The 15,459-nt window shown below is 45.8% G+C and overlaps 1 protein-coding gene across 2 annotated transcripts in view; it reads right to left on the bottom strand.

The window, feature by feature from the left end:
- The window catches only part of MICU1 (mitochondrial calcium uptake 1), a 96,976-nt gene that overhangs the window by 75,713 nt on the left and 5,804 nt on the right, over positions 1-15,459 (bottom strand). For both annotated transcript variants that reach the window (XM_035540253.2, XM_035540272.2), the window contains exon 4: positions 6,798-6,959. In XM_035540253.2, the coding sequence (XP_035396146.1) occupies positions 6,798-6,958 (161 nt within the window). In that variant the 5' untranslated portion in view covers position 6,959. The remainder of the gene's footprint in view (positions 1-6,797; positions 6,960-15,459) is intronic.

Genomic DNA, 15,459 nt, shown 5'->3' with positions numbered 1-15,459 from the left:
GCAAGGACGCAGCATTGGTTTAGCAGGCACATTACACACCTCCCATCGCAACTCAGGAAGAGCCGATGTGGTGTTTGACTTTCGGTGTTTATTTACTCGGAGCTCCTTGACAGCAGAGTTTCTCTGAAGACAGACAAGTCAGGTTGCTATAACGATGTAAAACGTCAACACAAGCTGATTAAACTAAAGCACATTATTTTCCATCAAGCGTAATGAGCCTGTATTACTAATTAAGCATCGTGAAGAAGTTTTAAGCAAGACTGACCCCACAGCACCCAGTTAGTAATTCAGAACGTGAATTCTCATCGACACTTGTGCACCAAGCCATTAGCTGGAGAGGTACGACAGCATTTGTCACCGCAGCTTCTGGTTCTGCTGCGCCAATGACTGGTGCAGCCCCAAGGAGCAAGAAATCGGTGAACTGGTCCACGTGCACAGAGCCCAGCACGTGCTGCCACGCCACGGCCAGGTAAAACAGGCACCCAGCACAGCCTCTGTCTACCTGACCGTGCGACTCGATCCATCTTCATTTCCATCAAGGAGGACATGAGAACACGGAGCAAATATAGAGCTCACGGAACTGGTGGTGCCCGAGGGCTACGATCGTCTCACATCGCCTAGAAATGAAGACAAACTCAAGCAAATCCGCGGGGAAAAAAAGGAAAAATGCTTCAAGAATCTGGACGATGATAGTTAACTGCAAGATGGAGTTATTTAAATGCAGGGAATCTTGCTTTGGGTACCTAAAGGAGTGTGAAATCTTTTACTAACTTACTGGAAAAGGGACGAGGGCCACAAGATCCCCTGTTGGGGAAAACGAGACCCCTTCAGGTTGCTTCATTCTCTTGTTCTTAGCTGAAAGCAGACAGCAGGGGAAGACCACAGGAGGTCAGACAGATGGGGCTACCAGCTTTCAGGCCGTGCAATTACCACATCTGGAAGGCCAAATCTGGCGCCCCTATTTGCTCCCCAGCTCGTGACACATTCAGTTGCATCCTGCAGGTAATTTGGCTGCATGCTCCCTAGACCAAAGTTGCAGCGACTTCAACTGCAAGTCAAGGAGGGAGCAATTCCCCACTACGTCTCTATTAATAACAATTAAACTCTTCTGCTGCAGCACAAATCTTTGTAGAGTACTTAATAGCATTATTCCCTTCCCAGGCAGCACCTCTCACAAATCCCTAACCGCTTCAGCAGACTGGAAGCAGATGGGCCGTGTCACATCAAATGCAGCCTCCTCGGCCTCTCAAGCCTTTTGTTCTCTTCAGCTGGCCCCAAGAGCAGCAGCAACACACCATCCCATATGTGGTCTAGACACCAAATAAAGAGCTTATAGCTCTTACCAGCAAGTCTCAGCCACAGCCATCTGCAGGAGACAGCTGAAGCTGTAGAAGTTTGCCAAAGTAAAAAATAAATAAATAACAAGACCCAAGGTTAGCCTGACTTCTCTTCTAAAGCCTCCATTCCCGAACAATATGCCCAGCCCCAGCTTTTCTTGCTTCCTCCCCGCGGTGAGCAGGCATTTCCAGGTCTTCAGTCTAAAGGGCGGGGGGCAGCAGGTGGGAACGTGGCCACCAGAGGGCACCCATATTGTTTAAAAAAGATTTCAAAGTGCGATTTCATGTGGCATTAAAGACCTTGGGTTCCAACGGTGCCTATCATGTTATGAGACAAGATTCAAAGCGTGGTCCTGTAGGAGAAGCAAAGTCCCAAGGCAGTTTGGGAAGAAGCTTCTTGCACTGCCAGCAGGCTTCTCTGCACAAAGCCCAGAGCTGTTTTGCTATGCAAGATTTAAATAAGATGCTGTGAACGTGCTCATGCCCTGATCCAACTCCCCGGCTGCGTGTTCAGGACAATACCTGTGCTCCAAGCTTCGCGGTTCAGCTGAGGTCACTCCCCACGGAGCAGTTCAGATGTTTTCCTAATTGACTCCAGTTTTGACTTTGGCTCATTCCCCAGCATCAGATTCTTTCCTTTCCCCTGATACTCATGGGTAAAAATAATACGAAGCCAAAAGCCACCAGGAAGGACACAGTGCTCTTTCAACACACCACTCATAGATCAATGTGTCTTCGAGCCTGAGAGGAAAATCCTCAGCACAGCAGTCCCAAGGATAGTCCCTTAATTCTGCCACCTCTCACAATGAGAATTAAAAAATGGAGCAGAGCTCAAAATATAAACAGCCTAAAGCGGGTACTATCTGTTCACACCCCCCCCCCACCTTCTCTCCTGCATCATGTTGAGTAGCACCTGATACAGCTACAACTATAAACCAGCTCTCTCTCCTCTTGACTACGAGTTGCGGTATCCTTTGTTTTGCTAGAACAATAAAAGTCAGTTTCAGCTGACATAACTTATTTCCAGCAATTCTGCCATTAAAAATGTATTCTAAGCAAATTATTCTAAAATCCCTACAACTCTGCTGGAAAAAAGCAATGCATTCTTAAACAGTTTGCTAAGGGCTGATCGAAGCTTCAAAATTAATTCCAGAAATATCAGGACAAAACCCACACGAGGAAGACAAAAAGCTGTGAAGGTCAGCAAAGCAAGGAAGAAGAACGGGTATCCCCTACGCAGCGACTTCCAGGAAACAACTGGAGAATCAATATGGGATAGCTCAAGGAGAACAGGGTGGAGGAAGAAGGGAAGAAGAAATTTTGAAGATGAAATGAATTCTCAACCTATTTCAGCCAGCACCAAAACAGCTCAACTTGCCAACAAGGAGCGGAACCTGAAAAACAAGAGCTTATAGCAGCAGGAGGATATACCTTCACAGCTGGGAGGCACGTAACTCACACTTGGTTGCTTCAACTTATGCACAGGATGGGGGAAAGAACCAGAAGAGCGTGGAATAAAACCAGGGGGATGCATTAAACAAACACGCTGGTAAGCAAAGGATCTCATTGCTGAGACAGGACAACGCAGGTGTCTTACCCTTACCACCAATTTATTTGGAGAAGGATAAGAAGGAAAGCACAGCTAAATACTTCCAGTCAATCAGGAACGGCACTGGTAACACTGCTTGCAGAGATCCCTCTGCATCCCCAAAAGGTACCTTCGCTCGTTCCTGTCACTCAATACCGGGTTGATTGGAGTGACAAGCTTCAGCACCGAAATCCCAATCTAAGCACTTGCAGATGTCCACCGATGCAGTCAGCATGGCTCGTGAGATCAGTGGTCATTTAATAACACACCAAATGGGTATTTGGACCTTGAAATAGAAGATGCGAGTTTTACAAGAGTACCACTAATATCTTCTTATAACCACTGAGCGTGCTGCAAACTGTAAGGCTCAGTAGCTCCCATACATTAATGCCTTCCTCAGATTAGCCAATGACTGCACCACGATTTATTGCCATTAATTCAGTTCATTATACTAATGCCCAGATGCTTAATTGCTTCTGTTGCCAACTGGCAATCCTTTGGGTCTAAGTTATTGCTTAGAAAGGGTAAACTTCATTAGTCTTCCAAGCGTAGTTATTTGCACTGCTGGAGTATGCTTCACCACAGCCGAGCCGAGCAGCACTGGCTGCTCGTATCGATACTTCGGCGAGATGTTTACCACGGAAAGCAGCAGCAAGAGCTCCTGGAGGACAGCGAGGGCAGCAAGCCCCACACCTGCAGCAGACAGCTACGCAGAAAGCTACACGCTGTGTGCTTGGGCTGACACAGCTCAAACATGAAGATCCCACCAAGCCAGGAGGACACAGAAGAAGTCTCTGTCTCACGTCACCCAGCTGCTGGGGTTTATGTCTGTCGCTTTCATCCTTCACTTCTACCTGTGTGGGCCTGCTTATCCCACCATTTGCTTCTGACCATGCTCAAAGCATATCCTGCATGATTAATCTGACACATGCGGGTTTCAGGCTGCACGTGATTTTCATAAGAACCACCTGAAGAGTCCCATCTGTCTTCATAGCACAGCAAGTTCAGGTACAGGCACCACCTTAATAATCCCTTTTTGCAAGGTTCCTCACCACTAGAAGCACAAGAAACGTTTTGAAGCAGGAAGTTGTGGCTTCTTTAAGTACTGATCAGTCGCAGTGCCGCTTCCCACAGGTCAGGAGAGCAGTGTTAGGGCACTGACACGCTGCTCCACGCAGAGGAGCAAAAAGAACAAGTCAGAGAGCATCTTTCTTGCATTACTGCTTTTCTCTAGTACTGCATTATCTCCTAATTACCTAGTCCAAGAAGCATAAGATTCTCAGCTGCTTCTTGATTTAGCCTACGTCTAATGCTTTAGCTCAGAAAAAGAATACAGGAAAGCAAAAAGAGGAAGACATACCACAAAAGTGTCATCTTAAAGAAAATTCCCTGATAGCCTGCAGAGGAGCATCACTTACTATCTTCCTCACTCAAAGGGCAAGGAAGCACTCCAGCTCCAATAAGGGACCATCTCAGGCTACCCAGAACACTAGCAAGCACACAATCCTCATTAGTGTCACCTACCATCAGAGGGACGTTACCTCTTTGTGATGCTAAGAGAGCCACACTTAGGAAATGCCTGGGAAAGCCCTCAGGAGGCTAGCTGTGCTGCACCCAGAGGTTTCACAACAACAGCACAGTTGCTTAACTACCTGAAGGAAAACCAACATGACGTCTGTCTCGCAGACTAACTGCGCCAACCGACCTGGTCACACAAAGATCCTCCCTAACCTGCCCCCCTTTTCCATACCAATTCAGCGTTTAATAAATCATAATCCCTCGTTAATGTAAATATGGGCACGCAAACAGATGGGTGCATGTTTTGCTCTGTAGTTTATAAATAACATTTTCACTGACATTTGGCTTATTCAATCCCTGTGCCCCAGCTAGATGTATTATGTATTTGCCTTTTATAACTAATTCATTATACTTACCCCTTACTGTAATATCCCAGGATATCATTATAAGTGCTTTGAATTAACCTGTGCTTATTCTTCATCTCTAGTGATCACCCAATTTATATTGTGAAAGAAAGAAAATGTAGAGATTCTCATCTCCCATTTATTTAAAACGTTAAAATGCTTATTTGAAAGTCTGGTGAGAAGTCCTACAGGTGCCCGTAGGAAGTATTTTCTATACCAAGCATCAGTTTTGTTCTTCCTTATCTAACAGCTATATGCCGAGTAATTAAATGAATACCGTATGCCTGGACGTACTTCTGTTTTACAATTACAGGCATTGTGGATTTACTTGATAGCTCAAAGAAGATCTTCAAAGTCCATACAAATCTGTTCAGTGTTTTACAAATTTATAAAAAAAAAAAAAAAACAGAGCAAAGAAAGGAAAAAAATCAGAGTAAGTCGCTGCAGACTGATCAGGACTCGGGAGATCACAGACCACGCCACTGCAAAGATGCTGCCTGTCTGCTGTATCTGATTTTATCGGTGCTCTCACCTGCGCAAGGTCGCGCCTGGTCACAGCTCCCAGGGGCCTGAGGGGCAGCCAAGTACTCCTGGAGCTAAGATCACTCCTGCAGATTACCCAGCCCCAGCACTCATCATACCATTAGCAGCTCTGCTGCAGGCAGCACCGTCCTCCTGGTAAAAGGTAACAACTCGGCTGTTTCCAGAAGCAGGGGTGAACCTGCTGCAGGAGGGAGATGCTACCTCAGTGTCTTCGGGAGAGCTTGAGGTAGGACGTTACGCCCTACCTACTTGGTGATCACACAGAGGATGTTTCAAGCAGAAAACCTGCTCGATTCCCTGCCTGCAAAGGGCGTTATCTTGGCCATCACCACAGAGGCATTCAGCCTCCTCCTCTGCACGGCTGCGCATTCAGGTCCTGCAGATAAGGATGCACTATGTAACTGTGGATTACTTCTAAAATGTAGCGTAAGCTGACACTGCTGGTTCACAGCATTCTCCTTGATCCAAGCAACTCTTAAAAAGGCAACATCATGGTTGATAACTCTAGGAACAGCCAGAACAATTAGCATCTTCTTTTTCCCATTATATTAAAACTAGAGCCTTCTAGCCAAAGAGGCTCGCAGAGAGCCAACAAACCACCTAACACTGGAATGAAACGAGGTGGGTTTTCAGCAGTGACTTCTCTTGCAGGCTCTAATTGCAGCCAGGAACTCAAGTGGCACGGCTGGTGCCACACTGCTTTCATGTTTCAAGACAGGTGAAGAGAGTCCTTGATTTACTTCAGATGTGGCACGGGCCCAGGGTTCAGCAAGGGGCATCGCAGGCGGGCACAGAGATCACCATTCTCCTTGCAGTTATGAAATCAAGCTTTGAGCTTCGTCAGTAGGTACACTGACTCCAGCCCTTTAAAAACCACGAGTCTTGCTTGCAGCTACCTTACCAGTGAAGGACGGACCATCCCCTTCGGCTCCCCCTTGCTGTTTTATTTGTGAAGCAGCCAGCAGAATATAAAGAAAAGCAGTGTAGCATCCCCTGGCCAAGCACACCGTCCTTTGCAGCCCTGCCAGAAGCTGAAAGCATTGCGTTGTCACCCAGCTTGGCTGAGTCAACTGATTTGTTTGCACAGCACCACAGACCCAGGCAGCATCACCACGCAGGAGGAAGCCTGGCAGCAGACCCCATCAAGGGCAAACAGCCTGTGTGGGAGACGGCTACAGAAGGAAACTCTGCAGCCCTGAGCTTTGTTTTATCTCTCTGACCACTCAGAACAGCAAGAAGCTCCACAGAGGGTCACCAGCAGCACGTCCTGTTCCTTCCATGCAGCAGACGCAGAACCAGCAATAACACTTTACAAAGTCTCCTGCAGATCTGAAGCCCATCTGCAGGCACTTACCACAGGACCTGGAGCTGCAGGAGGCCTGAGGCAAGAAATAAGGGAAACGTTACCTCTGCCAAAGGAGCCTGGCGCTTGCTGTCACCGCAGTCGTCCCTATGAAAGCCGCCACCACCAGCCTACGCCTGGTCCTGGGGTGATGTGCTGCCCCGTGGTAACGCCGCGAAACAGCAGCCAGCCCTGCTGCGGCAGGAAGAAATCGAAGACGAAACATCCTGTCAAGCAAGAACAATGTATTATTAAAGGAACAAACGGTTTTGAGCAGCCGACTCTCACGCTGACCCCCAGCCTGGAAGGATGCTAGCGTCCAACCAGCAGTCTGTGTTTTCCTGAAACGGGAAAAATGGCACAAAATAACTGTCACAGCTGATCATTAGCTGTCCAGAAATAGGGGTGTAACCTGTCTAATAAGCAGCAGATTAGAAGTATTACATCTTGGCACACACCTGGCTAACACACCTTGCTGTCACATCCTACTTAGCTGCCCTTACAGCATTTTTTGAATTCCTCTTCAACCTTTCCCCATCAGATTTCATTAAGAGGAAGTACCTGTATGCCCCTGTTCAACTGCCAGGGCATAGAAGATCTAAGCAGATCTTGAAAGCAACTACACCAAGTGAGTAATGGCCATTTGCCAGAGGGAAAGACAGATGGATTTTAGAAAGCAAGTTAAACCAAATAACAAGCAAACTAACCCAGTAGCAAAAACCTCATTCATTTTAAGCTTCCCTAAGAAAACCCTACTGTTCTTAAACCACTTTTTTTTTAGCTAGCCTGGAGCAAAACATTTATATTCAACTTTAAGTAGCAGGCAACTTTCAAAATGTCAAAGCTCATAAAATACGATCTGTACCCTGTTACACACACAACAGTTTGGAGACAAATGAAAAACCAGACCTACAAATCTAAACATTATTACAATGGAGAAATTTGAACTGCAGAAACATCACCTGATAACGTACCTGAGCTATAGGAGTCGAAGCAATTTCTGCTAGCTCACTAAATTGAAGGCTAAGGGCAAATGTTCACTTCAAAAAGCAAAGCTGCTCTTTTTTTTTGGTTGTTTGGGAAAAAAAGGCTTTAATTTAAACAGATGCAAATTCAGTCTTCTGATCACAGAGGTCAACCCATGCATGACAAAGCATGGAAAGGCCTTGATTTAAGAAAAAGTTGGGAGCAGAATTTTGGAAGAATTCCCAGGGCCAGCAAAAACACCAAAAATGGAAAGCGGTGGCCTGATTTTTTTTTCCACCTTCATTACCCATTCTCGCTGTTCTGCTCAAATATTGCCAGGCAGTGAATAAATAATCACAAAATACAAATATAAAGTTACAACTGGTAGTTTCTACCTGCTTGTGCAACACAAAATGCCAGCAGAGATGCACCCTGCTCTCCTGTCTGCGCCGCCCCGGTCCGTGGGCACGCTATGCCCAGCTCTGCCTCTCTGAGCAGCACGGAGTTTGTATTCCTCTGGGCACACGTTAACAACTAAGCCTGCAGTCAGCATCACCATTTTGTTGATTCCTTTAAAAATAAATAGGCTTAAAATCAACGTTTTAATGGAATTCAGCAAGCCAGCAGTGCCTGTTCTCCAATCCTCTGCAGCTCGGAACAATAGAAGATTTTGTTATGAAAACCAGCTCTTATTTCAAATTATTTCCATCCTACACAAACCTGATGTTCCCGTTTCTTCTCCAGGGATGAATTTGTTACATATGCAGAGAAAAATCTGCAAGTGTTATTTTCACAGAGAAGCTAATGCGGCCCTCACTCGAGTTTCCCTTCCTAATTACAGCTCCACATGCACAAGATGTAATGGATAAGGGAAGCGCTGCCAGGATCATTTCATCAGTCAAAATGAAAAATCAAGCCCCACCGTGCTGACTCTTGAGCTGCAAAAGATTTTACAAGATTTCAGCCTGGTGGCTTTCATACTGCATAAACGCACTGAGCCCCAAGAAACACCGAATTACCAGCTTCGTCCAAGTTATCCCCACTCTTGGCACTGGGATATTCACCCAGACAGGGCCCACGTGGTAGCAGCTGCCTGGGACTTGCAGCAGACAGCTTCCCTAACAACTCAAAAATGAAGAATATGCTTACTGTAGATCAAAAAAGCACTTGGGAGGCTGAGTTTTCCATGCTTCCCATCTGTAATTCCACAACGTCTCAATTTTTTAATAACAATCACCATGCTATCACAGGTAGGTTTTGTTAAAAACTCCAGGCATTGAAGACAAGATCACTCAAATGCAGGTGAGAACTTCCGAAGAGGTTAAAAATAAGCATCTTGCCCTACAGCGGCTGGAAGCTTAACAGCACGATCTCCACTCGGATGAGGACTAGAACTGGGATAAAGAACAAAACTCCCAAGAACTGACGTGGTTACAGCTTGCTGTAAGGAACGGTCCCACAAGTTTTGTGTGGTTTAATACAAGAAATGATTTTTTTGTACAGAGTAGCTCAGAAAAGCCTTAACCTGAGAGCAATGAAAACTGGGACTAAACAAGTTTTCTTGATGTGCTAGCAACCTGTTCAACAGATTACTGCTACAATCAGGTCATTTTGGATCTACATGTAGGTCATTTTTTTGTTTGTTGGCGACTTCATTCAATATGCCTCAAAGCTCACTCCTCAGAGCCACTCCCAAACACCCCGAACCAACCCAGCCAACAAAACCACCAAATCCCAGACCCAGAAATGGATTTCCCTTGCTAAGAGACCTGGCAAAGCACCTCGGTCTCTGGCTGTCCCCATGCACATCACTGCGGTGCAGCTCTGTAGTTTAACGGGTTTCTGCCCCAGCTCCGGCAAAGTAAACCCTCTTGTATTTGTAATTTAACATGAAACGTGCTGGCATCTGAAATTCAGGAAACCCACAAACCCGTTAGAAAAGCACCGCTTCCAAGCCCAGATACAACGGGCATCATTCAAGCGGAGAACATGCAAATAGCTTTAAAAAAAGAAATGCAAATTATTTCAACAGCTATACGCGTTCTTGCTGAATGCGGATGTTTTATTTTCCATAAACGACCCTCTCTCTGGCAGCGTGTTTCGCAAGGAAACTCAGACAGGCTCTCTGCTTTCCCCCTCGTGCCATGTCTACAGCATCAGGAGTCCAGCCCTGGATGTTTGCATGCAGGATCTCATCTCCCCAATTTTTTTTTGATACATACACCAAAAAGAACAAAAAGACCTGCTGCTGCTTTGCTTTTCCAGTGCGCCAGTTAGCCGATGGCTTCAGGACTGAGAGCCCAGCCTGGGGAAGGGGGACTTGTCTGATCCACAGAGCTGAGCGTGGTCCTTTTTGAAAGGCAGAGCACACCTAAAACAACTGCTTGGTGTTGAAGCTGGCCTCAGTGGTGCAAGCATGTGAGAGGAAGAACAGGAATTGACTAAGCTGACGGCTGTTTAATTTTTAATCAGGGAAGGGTTCGCAGGCACTTCTTATTTGAACAATTTTACCACGACATGGCAAGCTTGCGTGTTAGTGCAGAATGTCAATTGTAAATTTAAATGAAAAATATTAACATAGTAAGATCATCTCAAAAAAAAAAAAAAGATTTGCATTTACAAGGCTTTGCTTAGGCATAAAGTCTTCTGCAGGGACTGGCACAGACGGAGCCACTGGAAGGACTTTCTTGAGCCACGTGTTTATTAAAAACCCAAGTTTGACATTGTCAGAGCGCACCAAGACAGCCCAGCAGCCACCAGAGGAGAGTTCCTCACCTATTTCCATCTCAGGCAGTTTTACCATTTTTTTTTGGCCAGTTTTACCCCACGAAAAGGGTCAGTTCATCTCCCGCAGTAAGCACAGGCCAGTGAAGCGCACTGCTGCTCACAGCTCAGCTGCATCTTTCCAGCCCCAACACATGCCTTGTAACAGTACTGTGTGGGTCACGAGTATTACTACCCCGTGTTAAGTACTAACCCTGTAGTTGCAGACTGCCAGCACCGAGGTTTTCTTCTCCATCAGACTCACACCCCTGGATAGTCTGTGGGATACAAAGCCCGTGGTTGAGAACCACAACAGCCGGCATTTCACTTGGGTCATTTAAGAGAAGAACCCGGCGCAATGGTTTTGGGCAGCACAACCCAAAGGGATGGGGTTTTTGGGTACCCAGAACTGATTCACGCGGAAAACCCAGCGGGGTTTCATGCAGCACTTGGAAAAACCGCACAACAACTTGGGTGGTGTTAAAGAAACAGACCCACTGCAAAAAACACATGAAGCCACCAGGAGGACAAGCTCTTCCCTCCTCTTACAGGGACCTGTGCCAGGGCAGCTGACCTGCAGGAGGCACCTTTCTGCATAGCTCTGAAGCTGCACGGAGTAAACCTGCATCCAAAAAGCCTTGAAAGCACCTCTGGATATACTACTAAAGGCATTACAAGTATTGCCCTTACTTGTTCCAGCATCAGACACGCTCTGACAGGGAGGTCAGGGACCACAGCTCTACAGCGAGCTCTGCCTTTGTTCCGCAAGCCCATCGTTTAACAGCGTCACAAGGATCAGTGGAACCGTACTGAGGTGCCAGAAGCTGCCAACTTGGGGCACATTTCTCATCCTAAGGGCCAAGCAGAAGGGATGGCCAGTCCCCTAAAGTTGTGTTAACCAATTTAAGCTTAAGACCACAGAATTAATAACATGAGTGTGCTGGCTTGATATACTTAGATGAGTCTGCGATGCAAAAACCAGGAAGGATCAAACCTGCCCCCACCCAAACACTCGAATCATGCACCTGCCCAAACTGGGAGTGGCATTAAAATCTAACAGGAAAACCAGACAACGAAGGTACCCTCGGGATATAGAAGGCCACTCGGGCTGAAGGCGTTTTGGTTACCTTTGGTGAAAATTAACACGCTCTGTACTTTTGCAGCAGGCCTAAGCTGCAGGTTTCTCAAAATCACATCTGCGTGTGCATGTTTCACTCCTGTCGATGACCACTATTTCTGTAACCTGTGTAGCATGAAGTCAGCCTGAACACAAGTTATTTCGACTTCTCCTCACTTTCCATTTGACCCTAGTACTGTTCAGAGACCTGCAAAAGTGTAATTCATAGGAAGGTTGCCCCAGAGGTGAACTCGACCTACAGAAGAGTCTGGATCCATTTCTTCTCCCATCCCCAAGACAGACCCGACTCCTCCTGCTTTTTTCCGTCCTCCAACTCCCAATTTTCAGCTTACCTAGTGCTCCTTTCAGATGAAGGATTACTCACGTTACTGAAGTTATTAGCTTACCAAGGCTCATAAATCAGTTTTGAGAATGAAGATGAAACCTAATAGCAAAAGTAATTTCTTCTCGGGTTTGAGTTCGGGGCAACACTTGATCACATCCATTTCACCAGGGAGGGGAACTGCGCTTGCTTCAGAGCACATTTCAGGCTGATTGATTGTCTGCAAAGCATCAATTCCTCGCACAGCCAGATCTTTAACAGAAAGCTAGACCACAGCTTAGCAATTTCTTTTTAACTGTCATTACAGCAATGGCTCACCTCTTCCTAAACGCCTCAGTCCTGGAAGTGAACCAGTCAGGAAATAAATCAGACAGTCTGAGCTCAAAGATTGCCCCTTATGCTATCATTTACGCCTGCACTCCTTCTTTCTGGACAAACTGTGGAGCAGCCTGCTCTGGAGCTCGCCTGCCATGGTGGGAAAGGCACAGGACGAGGGCTTCCTGGCCATATCTTCCTATTTGTGCACGTCAAACCTGCTCCGGCCAATCTCTAGCTTCAGCACAGAGACTTCTTGGTAGCTTTAAACTGTCAAAGATTCATGCAGAAAGCCCTTGGTGCTGATTAGGAAGCTCTTGGTGTTTAAAATCTCAGTTTAACGTTGCACTGGAACACATTTGAGCGTTCAGCAATCACCCTGCCATTAACACGGCTTACTTAGTACACCCATTTACCCAGGTGATACCCATCAATATTCCATTATTTACGGCATCCTCATCTCATGAGTTGCTTTTATTCTGTCAGATGGATCCATTCAGCATTATGAGGTTCTCAAAGCAAAAAATAAAACAGCAAAAACATGGCTAGGTGGAATCAAACCTGTACTACCACCACTTTTACACGTATTCTCCCTCGATTTAATGTGCACAACCATACTGTTAGCAGTATTTGAGTAACAGAAACCTCCATTTCACTTAACTATCAGCTGCTCTAAAAAAACAACAAAACTGGAAGTAATTTCACTGATTTTTAGTGCTGAGTAGAGAGTACAACACATTGGGAAGATGCACACAAGATTTTCAACCTAGCTTTAATACAGCATGATTAGTAATCACAACGGGTTTATTTACTAGGTAACCCACTAATTAACTTGGTCCTGACCTTGCCTTGGAAAGGGAGGCAGGAACTTTTACCCACTGGGAACAGATCTTCGTCCAGGCACCTTCAGACACCTAAGGCCTCCTTAGGGTAAAAGCTGTGGTGCCAACTTTTAGTTTAATTAAAAACTAAACTAAGTTTAGTTTAGTTTAGGCCCCATTTAAGAGCACAGAAGCAGCGCTGCCTGGCAAGCTGAGCAGCAACATCCAACCTGCTGGCTGAAGAGGACTTGGGAATGCACGCAGGCACCAAGAACTGCAGCTTCCGAGAAATAAAAGAAAAACATGCTCAGCCACATATAAACCAATTATATGCTTTACAGAGGCACTGAAAATATCTTATCCCTGCTGAAGGCGCTATCTAATTGCTGCTTGAGACAGCAAGACTCCAGGAAGGCAGCAGAGCTTTTTAAGGGCCAACTACAAACTTCCACAGAAACGAGCACTGCTAAATACTGGTTTTCCCTGGTTAAAGTCCTCCTTTTCTCTCCCCCTGCACCCAAATGCGGCTTTTCTACACAGAAAACATGACCATAATCTCCAGAAAAGACAACCTCAGAAGCCTTTCAGTAACTCTTGGAGCTGTAAAACATCTTACCTCATCCCTTAATAAAGATAACGACCCTGCTTATTGAGCTGCTTCTACCTTTATCAGCCCAAAGTGAAGTTTTCTTTTCCAAATAACTGTTCTCAAATAATCAGGCCATCTCTGCAAACGCCTGAGCAGCCACAGAAGCAGGCAGCGTAGAGGCATTTTCACAGGAGGAAAAAAAATTACACTGATTTGAAGGAGCAAAGGTTTGTCAGAGAGCTGTTGGTACAGGGGTAGGAAACATTTGTGCCTTTTTTTCTGCAGAAAATCACAGCCAGCAGGAAAACATTTGCTTAATGACCCCAGTGATTTAACTTGCCTTGCAGTTTGTGTTGATGGGATGTGATCTAGCAATTTGAACAAAGAAAGCTGATGTTTGGGACAGGGAGAAAGCGAACTCTACCCGGACACGCTGGAACAGAGTAAAGCAGTCCCCCTGGGCACCCCACGGGGAGAACACAAACAGTAAGCTGGGCTGAGACCACGCTCAGAAGCACTGCCAAGGACCCATTCTTAAACAGCCCGTTACGAAATGATAACAAAAAGGGCTTCAGGTTTTTTTTGCACTCATTGCCCCTTTTTCCTGAGAATTCCTCACTTTCACACCAAGTGGAAAGACCCTCCCTGAAGCTTCTGCTGCTGACAGGCACCTACCTGTACATCATGCAAACCACAAATCCCAGAGCAGCTAAAGGAGATTTAAGAGGTGTTTACAGCTTACTTGGCTCTAAGCAAAGTGATGTTAATTCTCAATGAATAAACATTTCAAAACAAAATGATGCTGGGAAAAAAAAAATAAGTAAACGGAAAAAAATTAAAGCTTCAGTACACTGTGAATGTGTTAATTTAGACGAGATATCTGCTGACACACATTCAGTTCCTGAAAAAAAAAATCATTTCTTTTTGTAGGTAGACAAGCAGAGGATCATCTCACAATTTGGTACAGCACAGTCTGTACCTTTTTTCCTCTGCAATGTGGAGGAAAATGACTTGTTAACTCACTGAGAATTTCAGTTCACCATACAATCATTTCTCCCTGCTACAATGTCCGCAACAGAAACATCACCTAACGCAGCCAGGACCACTGGCTTCTTTAGAAAATTGCTCTCCTGGCCAGTGAGCCACACTTTAAAGTACCCAACAACTTTTAAATACAAATATCACCAAAACAAACACAAAGGTCGCAGCAGCTGCATTTCATCTACCAGGCAGGAATTACTTGCTAATTCAATAGAAGAGCACTGACTGCCAAAAAAAGAAAAAAGAAAAGCAAGTCTGATCTGCTGCAGCTGCTTTTCCAGCAACAGGTTACTGGGCTAATTTGAATGTGAGAGGAGAAAAAGGAGACTGGTTCCCACCGCATCCCGCACTGCAGGATGACATCCAGGCGAGCCAAAAAGCCTAGTGCCCCTCAGCAGGGGTTTGACCTCGCAGTCCACCAAAACTGTCTACTTGATGGTCTTTGGTTTCATGTTAAAGACCTAAGAATTCTAGCAGTAAGGGGAAAAACCCAAGGGTTTGAGTTCGAGTAACCCTGGAGACTTAAAACGAAACCACCAGAGAAGCCAACTATCTCCTATTTAAAACGCAAAACCTGAAAACCACTACCTGAAGGCACAGATTTGTTTGCTGGGGGACAGAAGAAGGGTGACAAGCTGTCGGAGGCCACAGGGACAGCGAGGAAGCCCTGCAGTGAAACAAAGGCCATTTACACAAGACTTTTCAGGCTACACATCCATGGCTATCATACACCAGCATAAGCAGCACACCTGCCCCTGGCTGTGTGTTCCCA

Source organism: Cygnus atratus, chromosome 7 (assembly GCF_013377495.2).
Source record: "Cygnus atratus isolate AKBS03 ecotype Queensland, Australia chromosome 7, CAtr_DNAZoo_HiC_assembly, whole genome shotgun sequence".
In the NCBI taxonomy this organism is placed as follows: domain Eukaryota; kingdom Metazoa; phylum Chordata; class Aves; order Anseriformes; family Anatidae; genus Cygnus; species Cygnus atratus.
This window is presented reverse-complemented; position numbering and strand designations above follow the sequence as displayed.